At 51.2% G+C, this 22638-nt stretch overlaps 9 protein-coding genes across 9 annotated transcripts; 4 read left to right on the top strand and 5 right to left on the bottom strand.

Moving 5' to 3' along the window:
* Window positions 1–4526: 4526 nt before the first annotated feature.
* VFPPC_01056 (heat shock transcription factor) lies at window positions 4527–6498 on the top strand (the record flags this gene model as incomplete). Its single annotated transcript, XM_018280954.1, has 5 exons — window positions 4527–4771; window positions 4850–4948; window positions 5006–5073; window positions 5145–5561; window positions 5678–6498. The coding sequence occupies 5 exons, from the start codon at window positions 4527–4529 to the stop codon at window positions 6496–6498; spliced, it is 1650 nt and encodes a 549-aa protein (XP_018149398.1).
* A 777-nt stretch (window positions 6499–7275) lies between these two features.
* On the bottom strand, window positions 7276–7869 carry VFPPC_12979 (hypothetical protein; the record flags this gene model as incomplete). Its single annotated transcript, XM_018290756.1, has 1 exon — window positions 7276–7869. One exon carries the CDS (start codon window positions 7867–7869, stop codon window positions 7276–7278), a length of 594 nt encoding a protein of 197 aa, XP_018149397.1.
* A 517-nt stretch (window positions 7870–8386) lies between these two features.
* VFPPC_01055 (sucrase/ferredoxin domain-containing protein) lies at window positions 8387–9706 on the bottom strand (the record flags this gene model as incomplete). Its single annotated transcript, XM_018280953.1, has 1 exon — window positions 8387–9706. One exon carries the CDS (start codon window positions 9704–9706, stop codon window positions 8387–8389), a length of 1320 nt encoding a protein of 439 aa, XP_018149396.1.
* A 550-nt stretch (window positions 9707–10256) lies between these two features.
* Window positions 10257–12370, bottom strand: VFPPC_12978 (nuclear envelope protein; the record flags this gene model as incomplete). Its single annotated transcript, XM_018290755.1, has 3 exons — window positions 10257–11276; window positions 11331–12160; window positions 12232–12370. 3 exons carry the CDS (start codon window positions 12368–12370, stop codon window positions 10257–10259), a joined length of 1989 nt encoding a protein of 662 aa, XP_018149395.1.
* Window positions 12371–12916: 546 nt separating this feature from the next.
* VFPPC_12977 (target SNARE coiled-coil domain-containing protein) lies at window positions 12917–13798 on the top strand (the record flags this gene model as incomplete). Its single annotated transcript, XM_018290754.1, has 2 exons — window positions 12917–13192; window positions 13265–13798. The coding sequence occupies 2 exons, from the start codon at window positions 12917–12919 to the stop codon at window positions 13796–13798; spliced, it is 810 nt and encodes a 269-aa protein (XP_018149394.1).
* A 205-nt stretch (window positions 13799–14003) lies between these two features.
* VFPPC_12976 (mitochondrial export translocase Oxa2) lies at window positions 14004–15047 on the bottom strand (the record flags this gene model as incomplete). The annotated part of the gene is made up of 1 exon (XM_018290753.1): window positions 14004–15047. The coding sequence occupies one exon, from the start codon at window positions 15045–15047 to the stop codon at window positions 14004–14006; it is 1044 nt and encodes a 347-aa protein (XP_018149393.1).
* A 269-nt stretch (window positions 15048–15316) lies between these two features.
* VFPPC_01054 (fungal specific transcription factor domain-containing protein) lies at window positions 15317–17779 on the bottom strand (the record flags this gene model as incomplete). The annotated part of the gene is made up of 2 exons (XM_018280952.1): window positions 15317–17059; window positions 17216–17779. 2 exons carry the CDS (start codon window positions 17777–17779, stop codon window positions 15317–15319), a joined length of 2307 nt encoding a protein of 768 aa, XP_018149392.1.
* A 667-nt stretch (window positions 17780–18446) lies between these two features.
* VFPPC_01053 (amid-like mitochondrial oxidoreductase protein) lies at window positions 18447–19598 on the top strand (the record flags this gene model as incomplete). The annotated part of the gene is made up of 1 exon (XM_018280951.1): window positions 18447–19598. The coding sequence occupies one exon, from the start codon at window positions 18447–18449 to the stop codon at window positions 19596–19598; it is 1152 nt and encodes a 383-aa protein (XP_018149391.1).
* A 1046-nt stretch (window positions 19599–20644) lies between these two features.
* On the top strand, window positions 20645–22535 carry VFPPC_01052 (alpha-1,2-mannosyltransferase alg-11; the record flags this gene model as incomplete). The annotated part of the gene is made up of 4 exons (XM_018280950.1): window positions 20645–21024; window positions 21077–21212; window positions 21295–22282; window positions 22360–22535. 4 exons carry the CDS (start codon window positions 20645–20647, stop codon window positions 22533–22535), a joined length of 1680 nt encoding a protein of 559 aa, XP_018149390.1.
* Between the last annotated feature and the right edge of the window lie 103 nt (window positions 22536–22638).

The following is a 22638-nucleotide window of genomic DNA, read 5'->3' as shown; positions in this document are numbered from 1 at the left end:
GCGTTGGAGCCTTTGGGCGACGTAAAAATTGTTCCTTGTCAGAGCTGTGAGGAAGCGGTTTCGCCGCAAGACAGAGAGATTTATTCAGGCGTCAAGTTTATGCAGACGATACACTGCCCGCTCTCGTGGCCGAGCATGACCAGTATGAGCAGTCAAAATGAAGACTTGAATCAGGACACTTCCGGTTCGATTCCACGTCTTGACAAGAGGATGCACAATATCATGGACAGCACAAAATTTTATGCACACAATACGGGTTGCAGGAGCTCATTGAAGCCCATAATTGATGTTGGCAAACATCCTGGGAGCGACAAGACTGAGGTCTGTTCAGCCGATTTGCCAGTTGTTGGGGACCTCTGAACCATTTGACGCATTGGAATATCCAGATGTCTGCTTCTTAGATCCTGCCCGTTGCTCCCACTAATTGAACTATTGGTCGTCCACTCCGTAGGCTCAAGCCCTAAAATTTCAAGGAGCCTTCCTTCGTTGTATTCGAGATGTTCGCTGCATCACCAACATTTCAGCTGCCCTAATTGTCCTTTGCATGAGCCATCCTCGGCGGGGCGCAATATATTGACGGGCCAAGACAGTTGAGTTCCAGCCAAGTGGTTGTGGCTAGACCATGTGCGTGAGCAACTCTTTACGATGGACAGGGGACATGAGTTCGGATCTTGTGCCAGACTCTGAACACCATGCATCCATTGTACAAGCGCGATATCAACAGACCCAAACTCCCTGACAATTGTACACCGGAAGCACGTCAAATCGATGAGTCTAAACATGACCATTTCTCGCGGGCATTCTGAAGCCACAACAAATCCTTGAGCTCTGAGAGCTTGGAAAACGCCATAATAGCGCTTTCCGAAAGACTACTAACCTCGCTGTTGCACATTAGGCAAGGGCTGTGAAGCTCTCCACAAGCCACTTGCAGGGATAGGGGGGTTGGAACCGAGTATTAGGGATAGCTAACACGGGGGTGGACTCAGTTCCTAGCACAATAGCTGATGGTCTTATGGCCGTGCTCTGCGCCAACTGAGATCGAGCCGTCTGCAACAAAGCCCAGAATATTGATCCGTCATTGATGCTACATTCATAGCCCACGAGAAATTCTTGCAGACAAAAATAGCAAAATGAAGAAGACGAGATAGTAACGAACAATGGATATGCCGTATCCTAGTCAGTTTGGGTAAAGACAGGTTAAAGATTTGGCTGTCAAGTGAAGAGGGCAGCCATAAATATAACCTGGACAGGCGGCTTGTAAAGCTTATAGCCCAGCGAACAGGACAATTGGTGGAAGCTCTGGCCGCTTGGTGTAGTTCGCTGCAGATGTGTTGAGTGAGGAGGGTCGTCCCAATTGATGACCATGAAAAGATCGTCAACACCATTCTCTTTGTATGCTTGCGAGTTGCCTTCCTGAAAGGTAATAATTCGGGATGGGTTTTGGAGCTGCAGATCCCTGGTGGCCGGGGATGATGTGACAGTCGGTGGTCAACGGGGGCGGAAGCTTCAGCTTGGCAAGCCACCAACCAACCAGTGAGGAATTCTCCGTTGTTCTGGAGAATATGGCGTTATGGTTGAGTTAATCTTGGATGCAAGTCTGGGGCATCAAGTATGTCCAATGCGCTGTTTCATCTTGGAATTTCTGGGAAACGGGAGACCAACGCGTGTTAGTTGAGACTCGGAATCGGGATGCTATTCGAATGCTGAATCAACAACTTGAGGCGACTCACAGATTGAGCGACAAACCCCGTTAGAGCTTGAGAGCAAAGGAGAGAGTGATTGCCGGAAATTCGGCGATTGCACGCTCTGACCCCCCTTAGCTCGAGGCTTGCCATACCTTGCGCGCCTTGTGTGGATCAGGGTATGCACCATCCTTTAGTCGAATCCCAAGTCAATCGTGTATTGTATGGAGCACAAGAATATCGCCAGGGCTGGCCAAGTTTGACCTGGTGTGCTCAATTGGAGGACCGGCTTCGCGTCCGGCTGGTCGAGTCGTGATTGAAGTGAGCAGCATTGCGGAAGTGGTGGGGACGGATATAATTGTCAAGCACCAGAGGGCTACTAGCTTCTCACAGGCTGGAGTACGAGAATGCATGTCAAATGTGTCTGCGTTGACACGACGTTTTCGACAGGAACGCATGTTGCGTGTGTGTTGAGCCGGAGTTTTGGCCAACAACAGCCACATGCCTCAGTCCGTACGCTGGCTGGCCTTGATGGAGAACATTAGAAAGCATATTTGATCCCACATAACGACAGAGTTGACTTGTGCTTGTGAGGTCCATGTGGATCACGAAATCGAAACCCTTTGCGGTCAACCGCACCTTGGCGGCGGCCGACATCTGAGGTCGATAGAGGCCATATCTGGGGTCGGTAGTAATAGTTGAGGGTTGATGGAGACATGGAGCCAAGGAAGGTCGGCGGAATATTCAGCACGTCTGGCGTCGTCGCAGTCTGTACCACACCCAGTCGTGCATCCACCAGGACAAGCCTTTGAAGCAAGGAATTGGTCCCAGAAGCCAAAAAAGAAACCACAGCTGCGTGGGACATGCATGTGCTCGGGCTTGTCCGTTCCCAACGGCTGATGAGACAAGACAACGGAGCCTGGACAGCTATCTCGAAGCTCCCACTCTCCAGGCCAGGCCAGACCAGACAAGACGGGGCGGACATCATTACAAAATGATGGAGCTTGCTCAAGTGGCTGCGCCCAGTCATCAATGCCAAGTCAAGTTCCATGCTGGCTCTGTCTTGGTCTGGGTCTGGGTATGGGTCGGGGTTGTGGTTTGTTTAACCAGACTTGACGCGAGGGCCGCACATGAGGAGGAGAGCACGGAGCTTGCCTGGCCCATTCGTCCCAAGATGGAGGTGCAGATTGCAGATTCAGATGCTGATAGCTCACAAGTCGTTTGGTGGGTTGGGTTGGCGAACCAGGCTAGATGTTCCATGGAAATGGATTGCTGGCATTGCTGGCATTGCTGCATCACAATTTGCATTTAATATGTCAAGCTGCATCTCATGCACACATCCATTCGTTTACAGTCAACACAGTACAGTACAGTACAGTACAGTACACTCAAGTACCTCCCTCCTCCACACTTGAGCATAGTACTTGACTTGAGCATCTATCCAGTCCCCCCATGTTGTCTGCGGGCAAGTGCGGGTTGGTTTCGGTTGCCAAACAGCCAGGCTCAACTGCTTTGACTTGACGACTGCAGAAGGTTCGACGGACCTACATTTACTACCGTTCCTACTGGCCGAGGCGCTACCAGCTCCCCGCGGCTTACCTAAAGTATACTGCCAATAACTATTGACCTACACGAGTCTACTACCAGTTGACCACCGCAGTTCTGAGTCGGTGGCACCTTCCTAACCCGCCTCCAGACTTGAGGTACCTTGCACATGATCTCAGTATCTTGCCCATGGCCTGTCCTTGCGCCGGTGATCGAAGTAACTCCTGCCAGCTCCACAGGTACCTCCCTAGGTACGCCCAAGTACTCTTGGGTGTTCTACTTCAGTTGCTGAGCCAGCAGCACTTTGTTCGTTGCGTGGTGCTCAAGTGGGGAGTCCACTTTGAGCAGTCAGTTGGCTGTTTGGTTGACTCTGAGCAGACAACCAGTTGACCTCCGTGCGTGCATTGCACCCGCCCCGATCTTTGGCCTGCGCCTTCCTTGTCGCAAGCCTTATCAAGCCCACAGAGGCACGCCGTACGGGGAAGCTGACCTAGCTAGCTCCTTCCTCCTCTTCCTTCTATTGTCCATTCTGACCCTGTCTGGCCAGTCCTAGTCCTGTCTTGTCTGGTCTGGTCTGGTCTTGTCCTGTCCCGTACATGTCAAAGTCTCTGGCCGCCTGCACAAACCAGCCGACCAACCAACCAACCTTCAACTCCTTCCCTAGACTTCAACTCCTCGCAACGCCGGATCCCTCGCGAGAGCTTCCAAAAACTCTGGAAACCCAGCACAAGCCGTTTTCCCTTGTCGCGCCCCATTGGATCGACTGCAGCAGAATCAACGGCATTGGCGCCCGGCGCATCCAGCAGTTCGATCGCCTTGCGACGTCGCGCGACAGGGGCCGTCCGTAGCTCGCAGCAACCAGCACCACCAGGATCCAAGGGTCTGAGAGAAACCTCCTTTCGCCGCGCAATCTTTCTCCCGTTAGCAATTCACCTGCGAAGACGAGACGATACCCGCCGCTTATCCCGAACCTAGGCGCTGTTTCTTCAACATCTTGTTTCCACCTGAGTCCCTCTCAAACACCTTCATATTGGCCAGGTCGCCGTTCTCGGTGGAGATGAGGTGAGCTTGTCCGCTGCCCCCGCTAGACGACCTGTGCTCCGGTCCGCTTTGCATCGCAAGCTGATTGCGAGATTTGCTTCATTTGACCGCCTATCATACTAATGCATCAATGGTTGCAGCCGCGAGTAATAGCTACGACTGGGCTTTCTCAGAAACAAGCAAAAGTAATCGCCGACACACGAACTAGAGGGGTCAATGGGTACTCGTGTTGTTCCAATCCCCGCGCTCGCCGTCACCATGTCCACATCCACATCCGGGCCCGATGCCATGGACATCTCTTCTTCTCCAACCGCTTCCGCGCCGAGCCATATAGCAGATCATGAGACCAATGGCAAGACAAACAGTCGGCCGAACCAGCCGTCGGGCAGTGACCGTAGCGCTGCCGACTCTTCATCCAACATGCCCGCGCCGCCAACCACTACCTCGTCTGCTATCCACCAACCAAAGATTGTGCAGACTGCTTTTATTCATAAACTATATAAGTGAGGCTTTAAATATCCCCCACCGCGTTCATAAAGGCAGCATCCTGTAAGGGGCATACCGCTGACTGCGTATTGTAGCATGTTGGAGGATTCCAGTATACAGCACCTGATATCATGGTCTGCGAACGCGGAGAGCTTTGTCATGTCTCCCACCGCAGACTTTTCAAAAGTCTTGTCGTAAGTGCTGGCTGCTGACGTAATTTCTTTTGAACGACCTGCTTACAAGGAGAGTAGGCAATACTTTAAACACACAAATATTTCGTCGTTTGTGCGACAACTAAACATGTATGGGTTTCATAAGGGTATGTTGGGTGGCCTCTTTTCGTTTAAACCTTTTTGTCATATTGGCTCTAAACGCTAACAATATCTGAAGAACGGGACGTTTTTCATACCGGCAATCCTGATACGACACTGTGGGAGTTTAAGCATGGTAATGGCAGTTTTAAGCGAGGCGATATTGCCGGCTTACGAGATATAAAGCGGCGGGCTAGTCGTCATGCTCTGGTTCACCGCGAGACCAACTTTACGAAACCCAGTTCATCACAGCCGGGCACGCCGGCGGAACCTGTCCAAGTTCCTCCAGAGAGTATCGATGCCAGGCTCGCCAACCTTGAACATTCCCTCTATGATGTGAGCGCTCGGCTGCAACGTAGCGAAGAAAACGCACATTATATGCATATCAAAAACCAAGCAGTTATGGAAAACATGGGTCGCCTGTTGCATTTCAACCAAGAATTGGCTCGGGCTGTGATATCTTTGGTTCCATTGGATAGCGCTATCCACCGCGATGGTAAGTTGTTGGGGTTAAGAACTCTCACATTCTGGCCCTTTTCCAAACCGCAAATGCCCCTCTTTCAACTAGTGGCCCATTACCTTGGTTGTTTAGAGACGCTGACCTTCTGTTAGTGATTAATTTGCAAGGAGAGATGCAGCGACAGGCCGATATGATCCGAACAGTTGATGAGCCTCACGAGGTGCCTTATGCTGGCCGGCAGCAGTATTTCAGCAACGTGGATAATGCCCCCGTGTCGCCGAGGCAATTGCCACAGGATGATTCCAGACGACCTGCTGGGGGACTTACGGTACCTCAGTCTCAGGCTCGAGGGCAACCATTGTATCGACCTGGTGTGCCTTCCACTCTTTCATTGGGATCACGCCGCCCTTACGGCTCCATTGGAGGCAGCAGCACGACACAATCTTCACCACTTCGTAATGCGGCAGCACCTCCACCGCCCGGTCCTCATCCCCTATCGAACGTCGAAACGCCGCCCAGCAACCTTGCTCGAAGACACACGGCTGCGGATATCCGCGCTCACGGCTGGCAGCCTGGACCAGCGCCTTTCTCAGCGTCTAATGCACCTACTGGCCCGTGGCCGTCATCTCCTGGACGGCTTGCTCCAGAAGATCAACGTATCAGGGAATCATTGTCATCATATTCGCTACAGACGGCCTCACATCCCCATCCACACTCCCGGCCGACAACCCCTCCGCCTCCTCATATGCCGGCCAATGGTAGTAGCAATGGGGCGGATACTTTCGGCGGTTGGTCTTGGAACACGGCAGGAAATAGGGATGCTAAAGGACCCCTATTCAAGGACTCGTCGGCTCCACCAACCAGACGAGGTAGCATGGCGCACATCTTGAACCCAAGTGACACTGCTGAAAGGTCCGAGGAAGACGAAGATCCTCGTGGAGAGGACGACAGAAAACGAAAACGAATGCAGTGATTTGGCAATCACTGGGCGACCAAAGCAAATCATTAAAAACACACCTCTCATCGTCGCGCCGTTTGCGACTTCCATAACTTTTGATTGAGCGATATTCTGGATATAAGTCTCGGGCGAAAAAAGAGCAGTAGGCTTCCACAAATTTGAATGTACGACAAAATACGACAGAGAATATTAGTTCTGTACGTTTTCCAGGCGTTGATCTCACGACTCTGAGCCCAGCTCAATGATGCCGTCAACGGCAACTGGCCTGTCGACTACATTCCGCTGGCGGAAGCGCAATCTATGCGAGGTACTCGGGCTGTTCCAACGGAAGAGCGGCTTGGACAATCCCGCACATGTATTCTACGTGATATGTTGTGGACAAATTTATAGGAGTGAGAAGTTGTAGGACAATCGAGATATGGGCAGACCAACCATGTTGGTTGTGATATGTCCACAGGGATTGGGATATGGGGCACCAAAGTAGTTATATCTGTGCATTGGGAACTGGCGTATTTGCGATAGGGATGATATTAGGCGGGACAGATATCCATCGAACTGTTGTACATATTACATTGAAAGATAGCTTCTCACGTATGTAGCAGTTGTAATTGTATTGTGTTGGTATATTCATATAAAAGCTCATGATGCTCTCATGCCGATGAACAGAAGTATTGTCAGAGAAAATGCCCGGATAAACGCCATCGCTCTGCAGCCCATAAAAACTCATGTTGACTCCGTGAAACACTAGCCGCATGCTGTTGGGGATATGTACCCAAAATACACACGGTGAACCTAATCCATACCTCCTTCGACCTTGCCTTTGCCCTTGTTCTTCTTCTTCTTTGCCTTCTTCCTCCTTTTGGACGTGCTCGTTGCTTGTACTTGTGACTCCTTCTCTTGCGGCTCCGTGACAGCATAACCCTCAGCTCCATGCCCAGTACCGCGGTCCTTATCTGCATCCACTGCTTCAACATGCTCATCCCCATCTCCAACCTCACACGCCCTACCCCTCTCCTTCCTCGGCCGCTTCCTCTTCCCCAATGACCCCCTCCCTTCCTCTTCATCACTCTCACTCTCTACCACCTTGGACCTCGACTCCCCACCCCCGACTTTCCTTCTGCCCAAGAGTTTCCCCCGCAGCATCTTATCCTGAGGCTTCGTATCCGGCTTATCAGACACATACCCCACGCCTTGGTTCGCCGGCCGTCCAAACAAGATATCCTCGTCTTCAGCGGGGCGAGCATGACGACTTGTGTTTCGGGGTGTTGACGACGGCGGCACGAGCTTTTTTACGAGCGATGAGCGCGCCGAGAAGAGCATGGAGAGGCGGTTCGATATGGCGGCGTGGTCGGCTGCTACGGGGAGAGGTGGCAGCTTGTCCGGCATAACTGGTGCGGTTGATTATGCGGTGGGAGGGAAGATGGTTTGTGTGGTTGGAGGTGCGTAGGGTGTTTTTTGCGGTTGCAATTCGATTTGCGACGATGTTGGAGGCTGCATGTGAGGTTTGAAAGTTTTGGTGGGGATTGGGTGCTGATAGCGATAAAAGCTGGTTGTGTTTCAAGGTAGCTTGATGTGGGGCCTGCTTAAGCACGGAAAGAAGCATTTGAGTAGCTGTCGTTTCAATGTTTCAATGCTAGTAGATCAGCTAGCAAGTAGAAATAAACGGTTTACATAATATATCAAGTTTACGCTGTAATTTATATCTAGCAGCCTCGTTCAAATCAGAGTCATTACCATTGAGCACTCACACACACCAAGTGGAAAGACATCAACGTAAATGTGCAATCATATACAATTATCTATTATCTATTGTTCCAAAAATACAACCTACAATTATATGCCATCATTCCATCATTATTTGTTCAAAAAGTATTAATATCTACAAGAATCCCGACCCAGCACATCAACTTCCAGCCGTCGGCCGCAGATTCAACACATACGGTAGCCGCTCGTCATCTTCCCTCGTAGCAAGACGTATAACGGACCCAGAATCACTACTGCTCGCTGCACTCGCAGCCTTGGACCGTAAACTCGAACTCGACGGCTGACTCACAGGGTACTGCCGCCTCGTCTGGGCGAAGCTGTTCTCGCTCGACTGCCGCGAGAGCATGCCCGTTCCGGTTCTCTTACTGACCGGTGTATTGGGAGCGGTCCGGAAACTCCAAGCGTGCGCGGAGGGAGTGCGCAATGGCGGTCGGCGCCTCGAGCTTTGCGTGCTCGTCGTTGGAGCGTGAGAAATACTGCTTCGTGGAGATGGGGGGTTGGTATCCAGCGGCGCGTCATTGTCGATGTCACTTTCCGAAGGGCCCCATCCGTAGCTCGCATCTTCTAAAGAGTTCAAGACGTTGATATCCAGCGGTTGCATGCCTCGTAGTACCTCGGCAAACAAGTGCATCAACTGTCGGAATCGTTCATTCGAGATGGGCCTGTTCGAGAACCGCGCATATTCATACTGCGCAAGAAACTGCGTGACCGTTTCATCCACAAGAATCACTACCAAACTCGCAAGGTGATCAATGTATCCCCGCATCGACATATTCGCAGTGCGCTGCAGCAACCCAACCGCCTCAGCATCAATCATCGGCGCGTCTGTACCCAAACCCTGCTGGTCAGACGGAGCCATCGTCAAGGCCTTTGCCTCAATGAGATTTGGCAGTTCCGACAAGACACTACTGTATTGCAAGTTCCGAAGATCCGGCGAATTCGGCGACGCCCATCCGTAGTGCTCGATTTCTCCCCAGACAGGCCTCTTCGGCGGCAGTGGCAAGCACAAATCCTCCACAACGGTATTCGTCTTTTTCGCACCGCCGCCGATCCGAGCCTCTTGCTCACCGTCGTCCATCCCACCTTGCTCGTCGTCCGTATCAATCTGTTCCCTAGGTCGCGCAGCATGCGCAATGGCAGCGCTCCGACTAAGCCCCCCATGAATCATCCTATACACAATGTCCTTCACATCGCCCTTTTCAATCGGTACCCACGTCTTGGGAATCGCCGCGATGGCCGTTTTCGTAATATACAGTCGTAAAATATAGATAAACACGACGATGACAATAGTCACCACGTATGATATCGTCACAATGAGGACATTGTATTTTTGGCCATTGCTTATAGATCGCTCGATGGCATCGCCAGGCGTTATGAGGAGTAGGCCAAATAGCACGAGGAAGAAGAGGACGTATACAGATGCGTAGAGGAAGCGGAAGAAGAGGCGACGGTATTGCATGACTGTATCGTCAAAGGTGCCTGTCAAGGCGTCTAGCGCCCTGAGTGAGGTATGGCAGTAAACGAATGTCGCATGGCTAAATGAGGAATATTGTAGTCGGAGAGAGGGTGCTAGAGTTGTTTGTTGAGCTTAAGCGGATAGATTCAGGGAGAAGCGTTGAAAGGGAGGTTGTCAACGAGAGGTTGGAGGGAGCTCCAAAGCTTGCTGACCACGAGAGGTTGAAGGAGTTGGAGGAAGCATATGAAGAAGTGGGCCTCGGATGCAGTCTGGTGGATGCGCAACTTCCAAGGTTCACATCAGATGGTGGTGCCCTCTGCCCTCTCCTCAAGTGCTGCCACAAAACCATGTCACCGAATCCAGACTTCTGCACCAAAGTACCATTCAATCAAGGTAGAAACTTTCATTTAATTCTAATATCCTTGCAATATATGCTTTATTTAGCGTATCCCATCCTGCCTCTCTTATATGTTACAACACTTTTTTCTACCTTTTGGTATCGTAATGCATGTGCTTCCCCTGCGCCGAACCCAGCCCCAATCTTACCAGACGTTTACCGTACTTGTTCCATTTCCACCCTTTTATACTCCCGCCGGTGCGCTCTTGACGACTCTGCCTTCTTTCCCTCTATGGGTTTTGATTGTACAACGGGCTCCTTTTCTTTCGGGGCAGGAACCTCCTTCTCAGGCCGCGCGAAGGATTCCTTTGCCAAGCGAAGATCCCCAAGAGAGAGCCTTAAGTCACTGCTGTAGGGCTCAAATTTTGAAACGACCTGCTCCAAGCCAGTCCTTAATGTATCAAGGATCTGGTCCACTTCTGGTGACTCTCTATTGCCACTTGGGTCTGTCCAGTGCAAAGGAAACTGTTGCTTGAGGTTCTCAACCTTTCGGATCACCGCAGTTAGAGTTCGTATGATGCTGGGAACATCCCTATGAACGTTTCCAAACTGATCCTCGGCAAGACTGTGAACCGCCAGAAGGCAAAGAGCTTGTACAGCATTGGTGTAGAGAGTAGGCTCAGCGTAGGGAGTCCCCATGACAACGCCGGCAACTCGAGTACGAAAATCGTGTCGGAACAAACCTCCAATGTACTCGATTTTCATGAGATTCGTCGTCCAGTTGCCAAACTCACTCCGTAGATGCTCAGGAGATAATGCCTCCTGCTGCTCCTTGGTGAGCACTCTGTCCTTGGCATCCTTCCATGTCTTTTTCGCCAACGGACTGAGCTCCGATACAGGCGATGAACCAGGAGCTCGAGCGATCTGATCCCAGGCCTTCTCCACGCCGCCGAGCAGCCCAGATGTCTCGCCTTTCTTCGTGAAAATGGCATCTTGCCGAAGCGGAGCTGACGTACGTTGCTTTACCTCGGCAGGAGGATTTGGTTGCGGGACGGCGGAGGGCGGCGGCTTTCCGTACTCATCAATACGGGTCTCCATTTGTTTTAGGAGTTCCATGCAGATAGCATAGACTTGCGACCACATCGGGCCGTCTTTGCGGTCAATATCACAAAAGATCGCCAGTCGTCTAGCCTCGAAATCTTGAGCGATGATGGCAAGCTCCCACATTGCGAAAGACTACCATCCAGTTAGCAACTGCATAAAAACATTGACATGCTATTCCTGTATTACCTTGATGGAGAGCTTCTTGCTCTTTAGTCCATTCAGCAGAGAGCCATTTGGATCCTTCGACTCCGACGTTAAAGGGTTGCCGTTCTTCAAGGGCTCTCTGACCATGAAGACGGAGAAGGCTGTGTTTCCGGTAGCCCATATAAAGTTCATCAATGTGCCGGCATAAGCGCACCGGAACAGTAGATATATATCAGTCGGCCATGTCGATGGGACTATGCTGGTCTTGGGTAGACTGTAAAAAGGTCGAAGGAACGTCAAAGCCCAACCCCATGCGAAGCCCCGCAGGATGAAGTAGTATAGAATCAGACACAGCAGCAAAGCTGAGATGGCTTGTTGTGCACAGCCTGCCAGGGTCCCAGGAAGCTGAAGGAGGACAATCTGAAAGGAGCGTGGCAAAACGCTGAGCGCCTTGTGCTGGGTTTTAGTCTGCCGCTTGGAAATGCCGAAATCCAATCTGTCAACGTCGATTTTGTAGTGAGCGACAGTTTGCAACAGGGCACAGACTCCCAGATAGCAAGCAAGAAACAACGGTCGCTCGTTCAATCGTGCTCGGCTGCCGCCAAAATAGATTATCCACTGCAAGTTCGAGGATTCCGACATGGAAAAGAGGAAGATGGGGCAGAACAAGAAGCTCGAGACGCTGTACCAGAAGCCAGTTTCGTATGTGGACAGGCTAAGTAGTGACGAGTTGAGAGTTTGCAGCCCCGATTCCGTCGTTTTCAGGCCGACATGGTAATGTGCGATTCGCAGGATGAGGATGGAGAGGCCGCATGAGAATATGAGGAGTGTTCGGAAACCGGCAGGTCCAATTGGGAACCAGGACCAGAAATCTGCAGCGACGGTATACCATTAGCAAATGCCTCGCAAGACGATGGCAGCATGGAAGGGAAAGAAAACAAACATGAGCCCCAGTTGGCCAGGAGGAGAGCTTCCAGATACGACACAGCCAACAAAAGAATAGCTGTCGAAGAAAAGCGCCTATGCAAAGCAGGCTGCAAAGTGTCCTTATAAGGAGCTCTTCGCACTGGAGCGCCCGCCATGTTGACGGCGCATTCGCATCGCCCGAAGGGAAGTGGTTGGGTGGTGATTGGGTTTGAGGTCGTCGCCAACAGGTAAATAGTAAAAATCGCCAGCTATGAAATGGACCAGCAACGGACAGAGGTAAACCAGACTTGACGCGCGCCACAGATTGGCCCACCAGCCAGGCCACACTCACTCAAACACAAGCACGAGCACGAGCAGGAGCACCAACCGCCGACAGGGATCAGCTCTACCAATCACGTGGTGACTTCTCCTCTGAGTCGCTCGGACAGGCACAACAAGCCTCATGCAGGAAGTCGCCCCACTCTTCTGCCAACGACTGACGCATTGGCTGTCGAATGGGCGGTTGATCTGTTGCGGAGGTTACGTAGTTCGAGAGAGGCAACGACATTTCCATCACTTCGCATTCATCCGCACCTGAGCACCTCGTGTATTTACGTTTCATTACATACACTCGCATCGCCTGCTGTCGCGAACCGTTTCCACATTGTGAGCGTTCATTGTCGCCGCCTCTCCCAGCATCCTCTCCCTCAGCGAGCGCCAACATGTCATACGACCAACTCTCCAACCTCGAGTCCGGGCGTCAAGGCGGCTACAGCGACGACCCAGGCTTCCAGGAACTCCAGCACCAACTCAAGGGCAAGCTGCAGACGCTGTTGATCAGCAACCGCGATCTCTCCAAGAATGTCGGTGTATTGGGCACAAAGAAGGACACGCCTCGCCTCCGCGAGCGCGTGCACAAGAGCATGGAGAATGCGCGATACCTCTGCAAAGAGATTGGCGAGGGAGTGAAGCGGTTGCAGACCTGGGAAGACCTCACGGTTCGTCAAATTTCCTCCCGAAGTAACCATTTACCACTTGGTACAGATCGCTAACGTAATGGGTATGAGTAGAAACAGCAAAAGTACGAGCAAACCAAAGTGTCAAGCGATTTCCAAGCCGCCCTACAAGAGTTCCAGGACCTGCAAAGAAAAGCCTTGGACAAGGAAAAGGCATCAGTCAGTGCCGCGCGCGCGGCCCACGATTCCGAACAATCCCAGACAATTGCCGTCGGCGACCATGAGCAGCAACAACTCCTGCAGCAACAGCAACAGCAGGAACTGTCGCAATTAGCACCCCAGCACGAGGTAGACTTCCAGGAGGCTCTGATCATCGAACGGGAAGAGGAAATTCGCAACATCGAAGAAGGTGTTGGGGACTTGAATGTGCTGTTTCGCCAAGTGGCCCATATGGTGTCGGAGCAAGAACACACCATTAACAGCATTGTCGACAACGTGGAAAGCACCTACGACAATACCAGGGGTGCCGACAGGGAAACCCGCCAGGCGGCGAGATATCAAAAGGCTGCTCGAAACAAGAGCTGCTGCTTGCTGCTCATCCTCGCAGTCATTCTCACCATTGTCATCTTGGCAGTTGTTCTGGGATAGAAGTGTCATCGTCGAGCCGTTTGCATAGAATTGTTCTTTTTTCATTTGTTCGTGTTTTTTTCGTGTCCCCAGTCTGGAGTTTACGGGAAAGGGTCTTCTTCTTATTCTTATTTACTAGTACACAGCCTGATGATTATAATGTACATGAGGGGGGCGGCCATTCTCTGCCAGAGCCAGCTGTATCCTAATACAAGTTCCATTGCCTTCATCTCACACTCTTCCCACCATTTCCGTGACTTCCTCGTAGGTACGGCAGCGCAGGGGGTATTCTCTGAACCATTTTCAGTTTCGGAGCCCGCTTAGGCACGACCCTCTCCAATATAGACTCATTCACATCGTTGAGCGCAAACGTAGTCGCCCAGTACAAGAAAATAGCGCTCGGAAGATCCGCAAACAGCATTGGAAACAACGGAATCATGAGCAACGCCCTCCCAATCCCCGTCTGTATCCTCACCATCGGGGTCTTTGGCGCCTTGGACCCGTCCAGGCTCAACAACACCCTCAGCTGCTCCCGCGACAATCTCCCCCACGCCGTCCGCGCCAACAAAGCCGAGCACAGCAACGGAAGAACATAATACGGATCCATGGCCGTCAAATCCACAAACCACAAACACCCTCCCCGCGCAAGCTCCTCGTTAAACAAGCCACTCGCGTCCGACAACGTAGACGACACCTTATCCATGCTCGCCAGCCCAATCGAGTGACTTATCCAGCCCATCGGCGCGCCGCACAGCCGTCTCAGTGCCTCGGAAACAACCACAAACGGCACCATGCTCAGAAACGGCGCAAGCGTCTTCCACCTCTGCACCCCCCAGATCTTGTATATCCTTCTGCGCGACTTTTCCGTCAATCCTGCGACGCGTAGTTTCCACAGTCGTTCCGCCTGTTCATCTTTTCCTCTTGGAACGGCGGCTGCGTGCCGTGAGCTCCATGCCGATATGAGGGGGTTGAGTTCGTTCCTCTTGATCACGAGGCGTCGGGTGTAGTACTGGATGGGGAGGCGGAAGGAGAAGTTTACTCCGAGCGCAACAAGTGGGATGGAGAGGTACCACGGCACTCCGGCATTGTGAATAGATGAGATGCTATCTGCGGTGAAGACGACGGCGTCTCCTATGGCTGAGAGGTGAAATTGGCGTCGCGAGGTGGTGGGACGGTGAGGGTTGGAGCTGAGATGAGTTTGGCGCTGTGGCCGGGCGGTGATTCTTGTGAAGGTGATGAGCCTTGATGTTGATTTATGAAATGGCGGCATTGTGGGCCATTGTTGAGACGACTGGTAGGGTTGAGAGAGTGACGGCTCTGAAGTGTCGTGAGTTGGAGTCTTAATGTGAGATGTGAGTTTCAGATTCTGAATGTAGTTCGGCAGTGACAGGGGTCTGTCTGGTTCTGGTGGGACGATTTGACGGCTTCATGGTGGGTCAATCAGCCAGATTGACCAACTTCCTACATCACAGTATGAAAGACCACAGATATTGCTTTCATTTTACAAACCTGGCAAATAATGATATTATTTAAATTTATTCAGAATAAGTCCATGTTTATCAAATCATCCCAATCCTGCCACTCCGCTGGCACATCAGTCATGCCAATCAAGAGGTTGGACCTCGCCTCGTTTTGTAAGCCATCGCCTACTAATGCCGAGAACGTAGCATCGTCATAAAACTCAAGTGAGATGGTGTCATTACTTCTCGTCCAAGACATAGCCTGATCGGTCTTATCACTGAATGGCACATTGGATATCTCTTCAGATGCGAAACCATTACCATGCGTTTCACCCGCCCCTGGCGGTAGCTCTGCACTGCTGAGTTCAGGCCCAGAAGGACGAGTGGTATCGTCTTTGGAACCATCCGCCTTTGCCATTTGTGAATCTCTATGTGCAGCCGCCATAGCAGCAAGCTTGTTCAAACGAGCCCACAGAATCTCTTTCCTAGACTCGGGAGGAAGCTCATCAACCAGTTTCCTTGCCAGGTCCCAAGCTCTTTCAGATACTGGTGTCCATGGCAAATGGCAGATTTGAATAAACACTGCTCCCACAGTGTGCCATGGAAATTGACCCTGGAGCTGCCACTGCCACCTTTTCCAAGAAGGGTTCGTTCTCAGATTGTGCATTGCTTCTAGAATAGCAATGGACGAGTTGAAAAAAATGGCGAGGAGTTTCGGATCGTAGGTAGGGCGTCTCCTTGCGTTTGCACCTGACTGTCTCAAGTAATGACGGTGAATGCCCTGCTCAATCTTGGCGAAGAATAAGTGTGCCATTGTCTTGACAAGGTTGTCAAAGTCATTATCTGGCCGAAGCGACTGTATATACTTTGTTTCAATCTTGGCCTGCGCTTCTCTGAGTATAGCTAAATGCGTATCCATTGAGGCGTCTAATTGCCGACGAATAGACCGGTAAAGCAACCAGTTTTCACATCGGATGAGGGTCAGTGTCATCCCAGTCGGGCACGAAGTCGACACATCTGCTCTCAACATATCCGTTCGAAGTTGTGCGTCGTCAACATCAGCAGGAAGCTTCGTATCGAATGACGATTCTGAAATAGACAAGTCCGGCAGTCTCGCATCTCTGGTTCTGGAGTCTAGAAAGCACACCTGCCACCATAGCCGTCGACGACATTCCAGCTCAACTGCATTCAGGGGCGTTTTCTGCTTGTCGCTTTCTGGATCAATATGCAGTTTGAGTGAGCCCGCCACTCGCACTAAACTTCCTGTTAAGGATGAGGCGAGTTTCTGTTCTCCTATGTGAGGGAGTATGGCGACATATATAACGAATGCTTGAAATACGACGATATCGTTGCTGGTCAAGAACTGAGTATGAGAAAGTGCTCGCTCCGTACATAATTTGAAACGGGATGTAAGTTGAGCTTTTGGGATTCGAAAACTATCGGAGACTTCTTCCTCCTCAAAAGAGACAACTGCGGCCAAGGAAACTGCAAACAGAAGCGCTTCCATATTAGGGCCGAGGGAACTGAATTTGGCCCTGAGTTTGAAGATGATGGTGTCCATAGCCGGTATGTGAAGGATCTTGATGAACGGGTCGACATTTTCAACGTAGGACTTCCAAATGTAGAGCATCTGCGAGGGTAGCGGCGACAAATCATCCAGAGAAGCGGTTGAAAGTGAGCGAGGCTCGCCTTGCGGTCCTCCAAATACAAACCCCTGGCAGTGACAGTCGCACCTGTTGACGCTTTGCGATGTCTGGGGTCGTGGCAGTTCGTCCTGCTGGGCGTATGAGTCGTCATGAATAGCTTGAAATATGTGTTCGACCTAGCCTCAATGTCAGTATGCTTGTGAGTGTAGACTTCGAGATATACGAAATTTGGCGGCATATGGTGGTCTATGGTCTACCGTATAGCACAAATGGAAAATTGCGCAATATGCCACTGCCCTTGCAAACCAACTACTTCCACCTCTTGTACATACCTCATCACAAAATATCGACCAAAACCCTTTGTCGACTTGTAAAGCGCCCGCTCGTTCAATAACAAGTCTTCCAAAATCCTCATATATTTCACCACTCGTCTGTGAGTCTGTGGATGCTTCCCCAACCAACGATTCCGGTACCCCTGATCCTGAGCTGCCTACAGACCCATCCATGATTTGGCTCTGGTCAAGTGGAAGCTGTCTAGCAGTATGTGATGAAGCCAGCTCCATAAACTGACGGCTATCCAGCTGCTCACTCGGACGATCTTCAACCTGACCTGTTAATTCAGTCACCAGGTTTTCCAACCGTCGCAAACGGCCAAGCAGCTCTGACTGTTTATGGGCTGGTGACTTCCAAGCATTAGGATCGCGGCTCCTCCTGGGTAGTCTACCGGTGACGGGAAAGTGGCATTCAATTTTGTTTCGAATGCAATTTGCACATGGATCTTTCCTGTCGCACTTGACTTTGCGGCGACGACAAGTAATGCAGCTCCATATTTTGAGGCCTTGGTCGTCTGGCAGGAGTGGAGGTGACCTTGGATCCTGAGGGAGTTCAACGTCCATGATTTGTACCGTTAACTAGTAATAAAGAAGCATAATGTAAAATTGGAGCGGGAGCTCGGGCTTGGAACCCCGAAAAGTCATGTACGGAGCGAAAGTAAGCACAGCAGAAGCCTGGTATGGTGCGAGGCTGGCCTTGGTGACAGCGTTGGCTTCACCTGGTCTCTCTCAAGCTACTGTATGGTGATAGTGTCAAGTCGCTGGGATGGCGCATTTGCTCAAACCTTGAGCTTGAGGGAAAGCTCATTCAGTCAGGCTGTGAGCTTTGTAAGTGGGAGCATTACTTCTGTTGCCAAGGCCTCCTTGGGGTGGAGTTGTTGTCAAAGCCATGTTGGCCGATCTAGATCTTGGTTTCAACTTTCGGACACGGAGCTCGGCCCTGATCCTTGTCGACCGAACTGACCCACTTTGCTGATGAGACGAGAGCCAGAGCATGTTCCGTCATGGAATTGATGTACTGGCTGACTATGTAGACATGGACAGATTTCTCCTTTTTAATATTTATTTTCTATGGGGTCTAGTGGATGAATGCCTGAGTGTTTTAATCGGGCTCGACTGAGTGGCCCGAGACCGAAGCAATTTGAGAATATATAAGACGGGCTTTAAATTTGCAAAACTATTACCATGTCCTTGGACTTGCATCTTCACATACTCTCAACAGCAAAGCAACATGGTCCAAACGGTAGTAATTCTCGGCGCAGGATGGTCCGGCCTTCCTTTAACCCACAAGCTTCTCAAGTACACGGCTCCAAAAACCAGCTTGAAAGTCGTCCTGATAACGCCAAACTCACATTTCTTTTGGAATGTTGCTGCTACCCGTGGTTTAATACCGGGAGAAATACCAGACAGCTCCATGTTTATCCCCATAGCTCCTGGATTTGACCGATACCCCTCAGACTGTTTCGAGTTTGTTCTCGGGGCAGCGACGGGTATTAACCAAGATGTCAATTCTGTTCAAGTCGTGACGAATGGCGGCTCTGAGCGGAGTATTACTTATGACCAACTTGTCATCGCGACTGGTTCTCATATCGCGAGTGGACTACCGCTGAAACCTATCGGCACACACGAGCAAACTCTTGAAAGATGGCACGACCTCCAAAAACAAGTTCAAGAGGCAAAATCCATTCTAATAGGTGGTGCCGGCCCAACTGGCCTTGAGGTGGCCGGAGAACTGGCAGCCAAGTATGGATCGACCAAAGAAATCACAATCGTTCTCTCGGGGACGAAACCTCTGGGGGACAGCGCAGGGATCAACGATTCCGTCTGCAACATCCTGGACAATGATCTCGAGAAACTTGGCGTGGGGGTTATACGAAACGTAAAAGTTCAGACAGCCACCAAGGGTGAAGACGGGAGAAGTTGGCATATCGTCTTATCAGACGGCAAAAGGCTCTCTGCTGACCTGTATCTCCCTCTCTTTGGCGTCCAAGTCAATACGTCATTCATCCCGAAAGAGCTATTGGATTCGCATGGTAACGTCAATCAAGACAAAAGCATGAAAGTCAAGGGAACAAACAATATCTGGGCCATTGGCGACGTGGGTAACACGGAGCCAAAGCAGCTTACATTGACGGACGCCCAGATTATTCACGTAGCAGGTGCTTTGCACGCCACGCTGACTGGGTCTGGACCTGTGGCAGAGTATGAACCAGCTAACAAGACCATGATATTCCTTTCTCTGGGGAGGAAGTTTGCCACGGGCCAAATTGGAAGCTGGCGGCTGTGGGGTTGGACTGTTGCATGGGTAAAGGGGAGGAGGCTGTTTGTTGACACGGCTGATGGCTATGTCGGTGGCGAGAGACTGAGACATGGATCGATGTGAATGCTGCTGCGTGTGTTGGGGAACCTGGCTTTGCTGATGGGGTATATGCTAGTTGAGATGTGTATTCAATTCAATGCTACCATTGTTACCTTGGGCATTTCGATGTCGTCCTCTCTGGGCTTTGCCTACTTGGCGGCACGCAGTGTAACATGCAGCCTGAATGTGCGTTAGTCACGGAAGTAGGTACCTATTTTATGTGCATGGTGCATATGCAAGAGGTTATTTTTTGGATGCTGGAAGCTGGATGCTTGATGCTGGATACCCGGTGCTGGTGGTGAGTTTGCAACTTCATGTCTATTGGGGTTGGACTGGTGGCATCGTTCAGTCCGGTGCAGATCAACAAGTCAGGTTCAAGGCATCTGAGAGGTTGGGCAGATGAAGTGGCTGACAGTCACCCGGGCGCCACATGTGATGCACAGCAACGGTGGTGGCACTGTCGAGCAGGTACGGGGACCATTAGCCACCGCACGAGGCCTAGTAGGGCTTGCGGAAGGGGAAGACAGTGGAACACGGGGCCATCCATTAGTGGCTGCCGGAACATTGAAAGCATTGCCTGGAGGGCTGCACCAGATGTCCCCAACCGGGTCCCTGTAAGTACCTGTAGGTCCCTGTCAGGTCCAGGACCCAGGCACCACACCACGCCAACTCTGGTTGAACGAACCTCCATGTCGAGCTGTATGTGGGCTCCTGCTCAACATTTGGAGCTCTCAGCTGCATGCCTTGTGCATGTGGGTTGAGAGACAAGCATCGTCAAGTCAAGCTCCTTGTCCCGATGGCGCTCATTCCTCCGAACTCCCCCACGTTCTAACATACAAACTTCAAGCTGGCCACATCTTGTCTCCGTCACATTCTCCTTTGTTACTCTTAGTTCGCTCCCTTTCTTTTCCACCGTTCATGGGCAATGCATAATTCGCAAACCTCCGTGCAGATGCTACCATTTCAATAGGAGTCGAATCCCTTTTCGCTCTCTCCATATTTTATCTCCAACCTGGCAGAACCGAATCGCCCGAGTCCTCGTTTCGTTTGCTCCGTCCAAGTCGCCAACCATGGCTGATACTTGCACAACGCCCGCCGGTGGGAAGCCGTTTTCCTTTGGCCTGGAGCCCAAGACACTTGCCATAGCTGCAACGCTCTTGGCTTCGTCGCCATTCTTCCTCGTCGTTTTTGTCCCCATCATCGTCCGCCGAATCGGTCGCTTTCTAGGTTTCACCTTGCGAAAGAAAACAGATGGTCGCCGTGCACAACTCCTCTCCGTTATGGATCAAGAGGACCAAGAATACTGGAAAGAGAACCCCAAACTGAAAACGAGCTCTAGCGGGGAGTGGGAAGCTGTCCAAACTACTGGTACCGACCTCAAGGCAACCACCAAAGATGGCAAGCCACAGAAGGACTGGGATGGCATTATTGGATTCTTCCACCCTTTTTGGTATGCCTGCTGTGCCCAGGTGCAATAATGAACCACAACTGACAAGATGTAGCAATGCTGGAGGCGGCGGAGAACGAGTACTCTGGGCTGCCATTCGCGCGACACAGGATCGCTGGCCGAAGGCCAAGTGTGTGGTGTACACTGGCGATCATGACGTGACCAAGGACGATATATTGCATCGCGTGGAGGTGAGGCGGACAATCTTCACGCTAGTACTCTTGCATGCTGTTGTTTCATGGAGGGAGATGCTAACTTTCTTCATTGTTTCAGAGCAGGTTTAATATTCAGCTGCATGCGCCGACCGTCCAGTTCCTTTACCTTTCCAAAAGACATTGGGTTCTTGCTTCGAGTTGGCCGCACTTTACCTTGCTCGGGCAGTCGATTGGCTCCATACTTTTGGCTTGGGATGCCTTTTCTCTACTGGTTCCGGATATTTTCATTGACACCATGGGATACGCATTCGCCCTGGGTTTGTCCAAGTTTCTGTTTCCAAAGATCCCTACTGGCGCATATGTGCACTACCCTACTATTTCCACCGACATGCTTGATTCTCTCGACCCGACGTCTGTGGTGGGCTCACAAGGTGTGAATGCTGGCCAGGGCCAGGGAACTCGTGGTCTTGCCAAGAAGACATACTGGCACCTCTTTGCAAAGGTATATTCATGGGTTGGCTCGTCGATTGACGTTGTCATGACCAACTCTACCTGGACACAGGCACACGTCAAGAGTTTGTGGGGTCCATATCGAGTTCAAAAGGATCGAAACAACCCTATTGCAGTTGTGTACCCGCCCGTCGCAGTTCGCGAGCTGGAACAAGAGGTGGAAGTATCGGAGGCGAGTGAGAAGAAGCGAGAGCAGGTCCTCGTCTATATTGCGCAGTTCCGACCCGAGAAGAACCACCAACTCATCTTGCAATCCTTTGCAAAATTCCTAAAGTCCAAAACCAAGGCTGCCGAGAAGGCCCGCCTGGTCCTTATTGGAAGCGTCCGAGATGACCAAGACTCCAAAAAGGTGTACCAACTACGACTCCTTGCTAACGAGCTCGGGATCAAGGACCAAGTGGAATTCCATCTTGACGCTTCGTGGCCAGAGATTCTCGAGTGGCTGAGGAGGGCCTCTGTTGGTGTCAACGGCATGTGGAATGAGCATTTTGGCATCGGAGTAGTTGAGTACCAAGCAGCAGGTCTCATTTCGGTTGTCCACAATAGCGGTGGACCAAAGCTCGACATTGTAATCGAGGTGGACGGTGAACCAACTGGTAAGTTACTCCTTCACATTCTTCCCCCCTCTTCCTTCCTTCTGCCCCTGACTTAGCATCATGACTGACATTTCCAGGTTATCACGCAACCAACGAAGAAGAATTCGCCGAAGGCTTTGAGAATGCCCTGTCCCAGTCCAATCCACTCGCCATGCGCAAACGTGCTCGCAAATCAGCGACAAGATTCACAGAAGAAGAATTTGCCAAGAAATGGATTTATGAAACAAGCCGCCTGGTAGCAATGAGAAAATAAGAAAGGATTTGTAATGTCCGATTGAGAGAGATATAGACCTGGAGATACCCCTTTTTCAGTGCATTTGGTGTTCCTTATATTTTCCTAGACATGTCAGGTTGCT

This window comes from Pochonia chlamydosporia, chromosome 1, assembly GCF_001653235.2.
Source record: "Pochonia chlamydosporia 170 chromosome 1, whole genome shotgun sequence".
NCBI lineage: Eukaryota > Fungi > Ascomycota > Sordariomycetes > Hypocreales > Clavicipitaceae > Pochonia > Pochonia chlamydosporia.
Note: the sequence above shows the minus strand (reverse complement) of the source record. Positions and strands in the feature narration are given on the sequence as shown.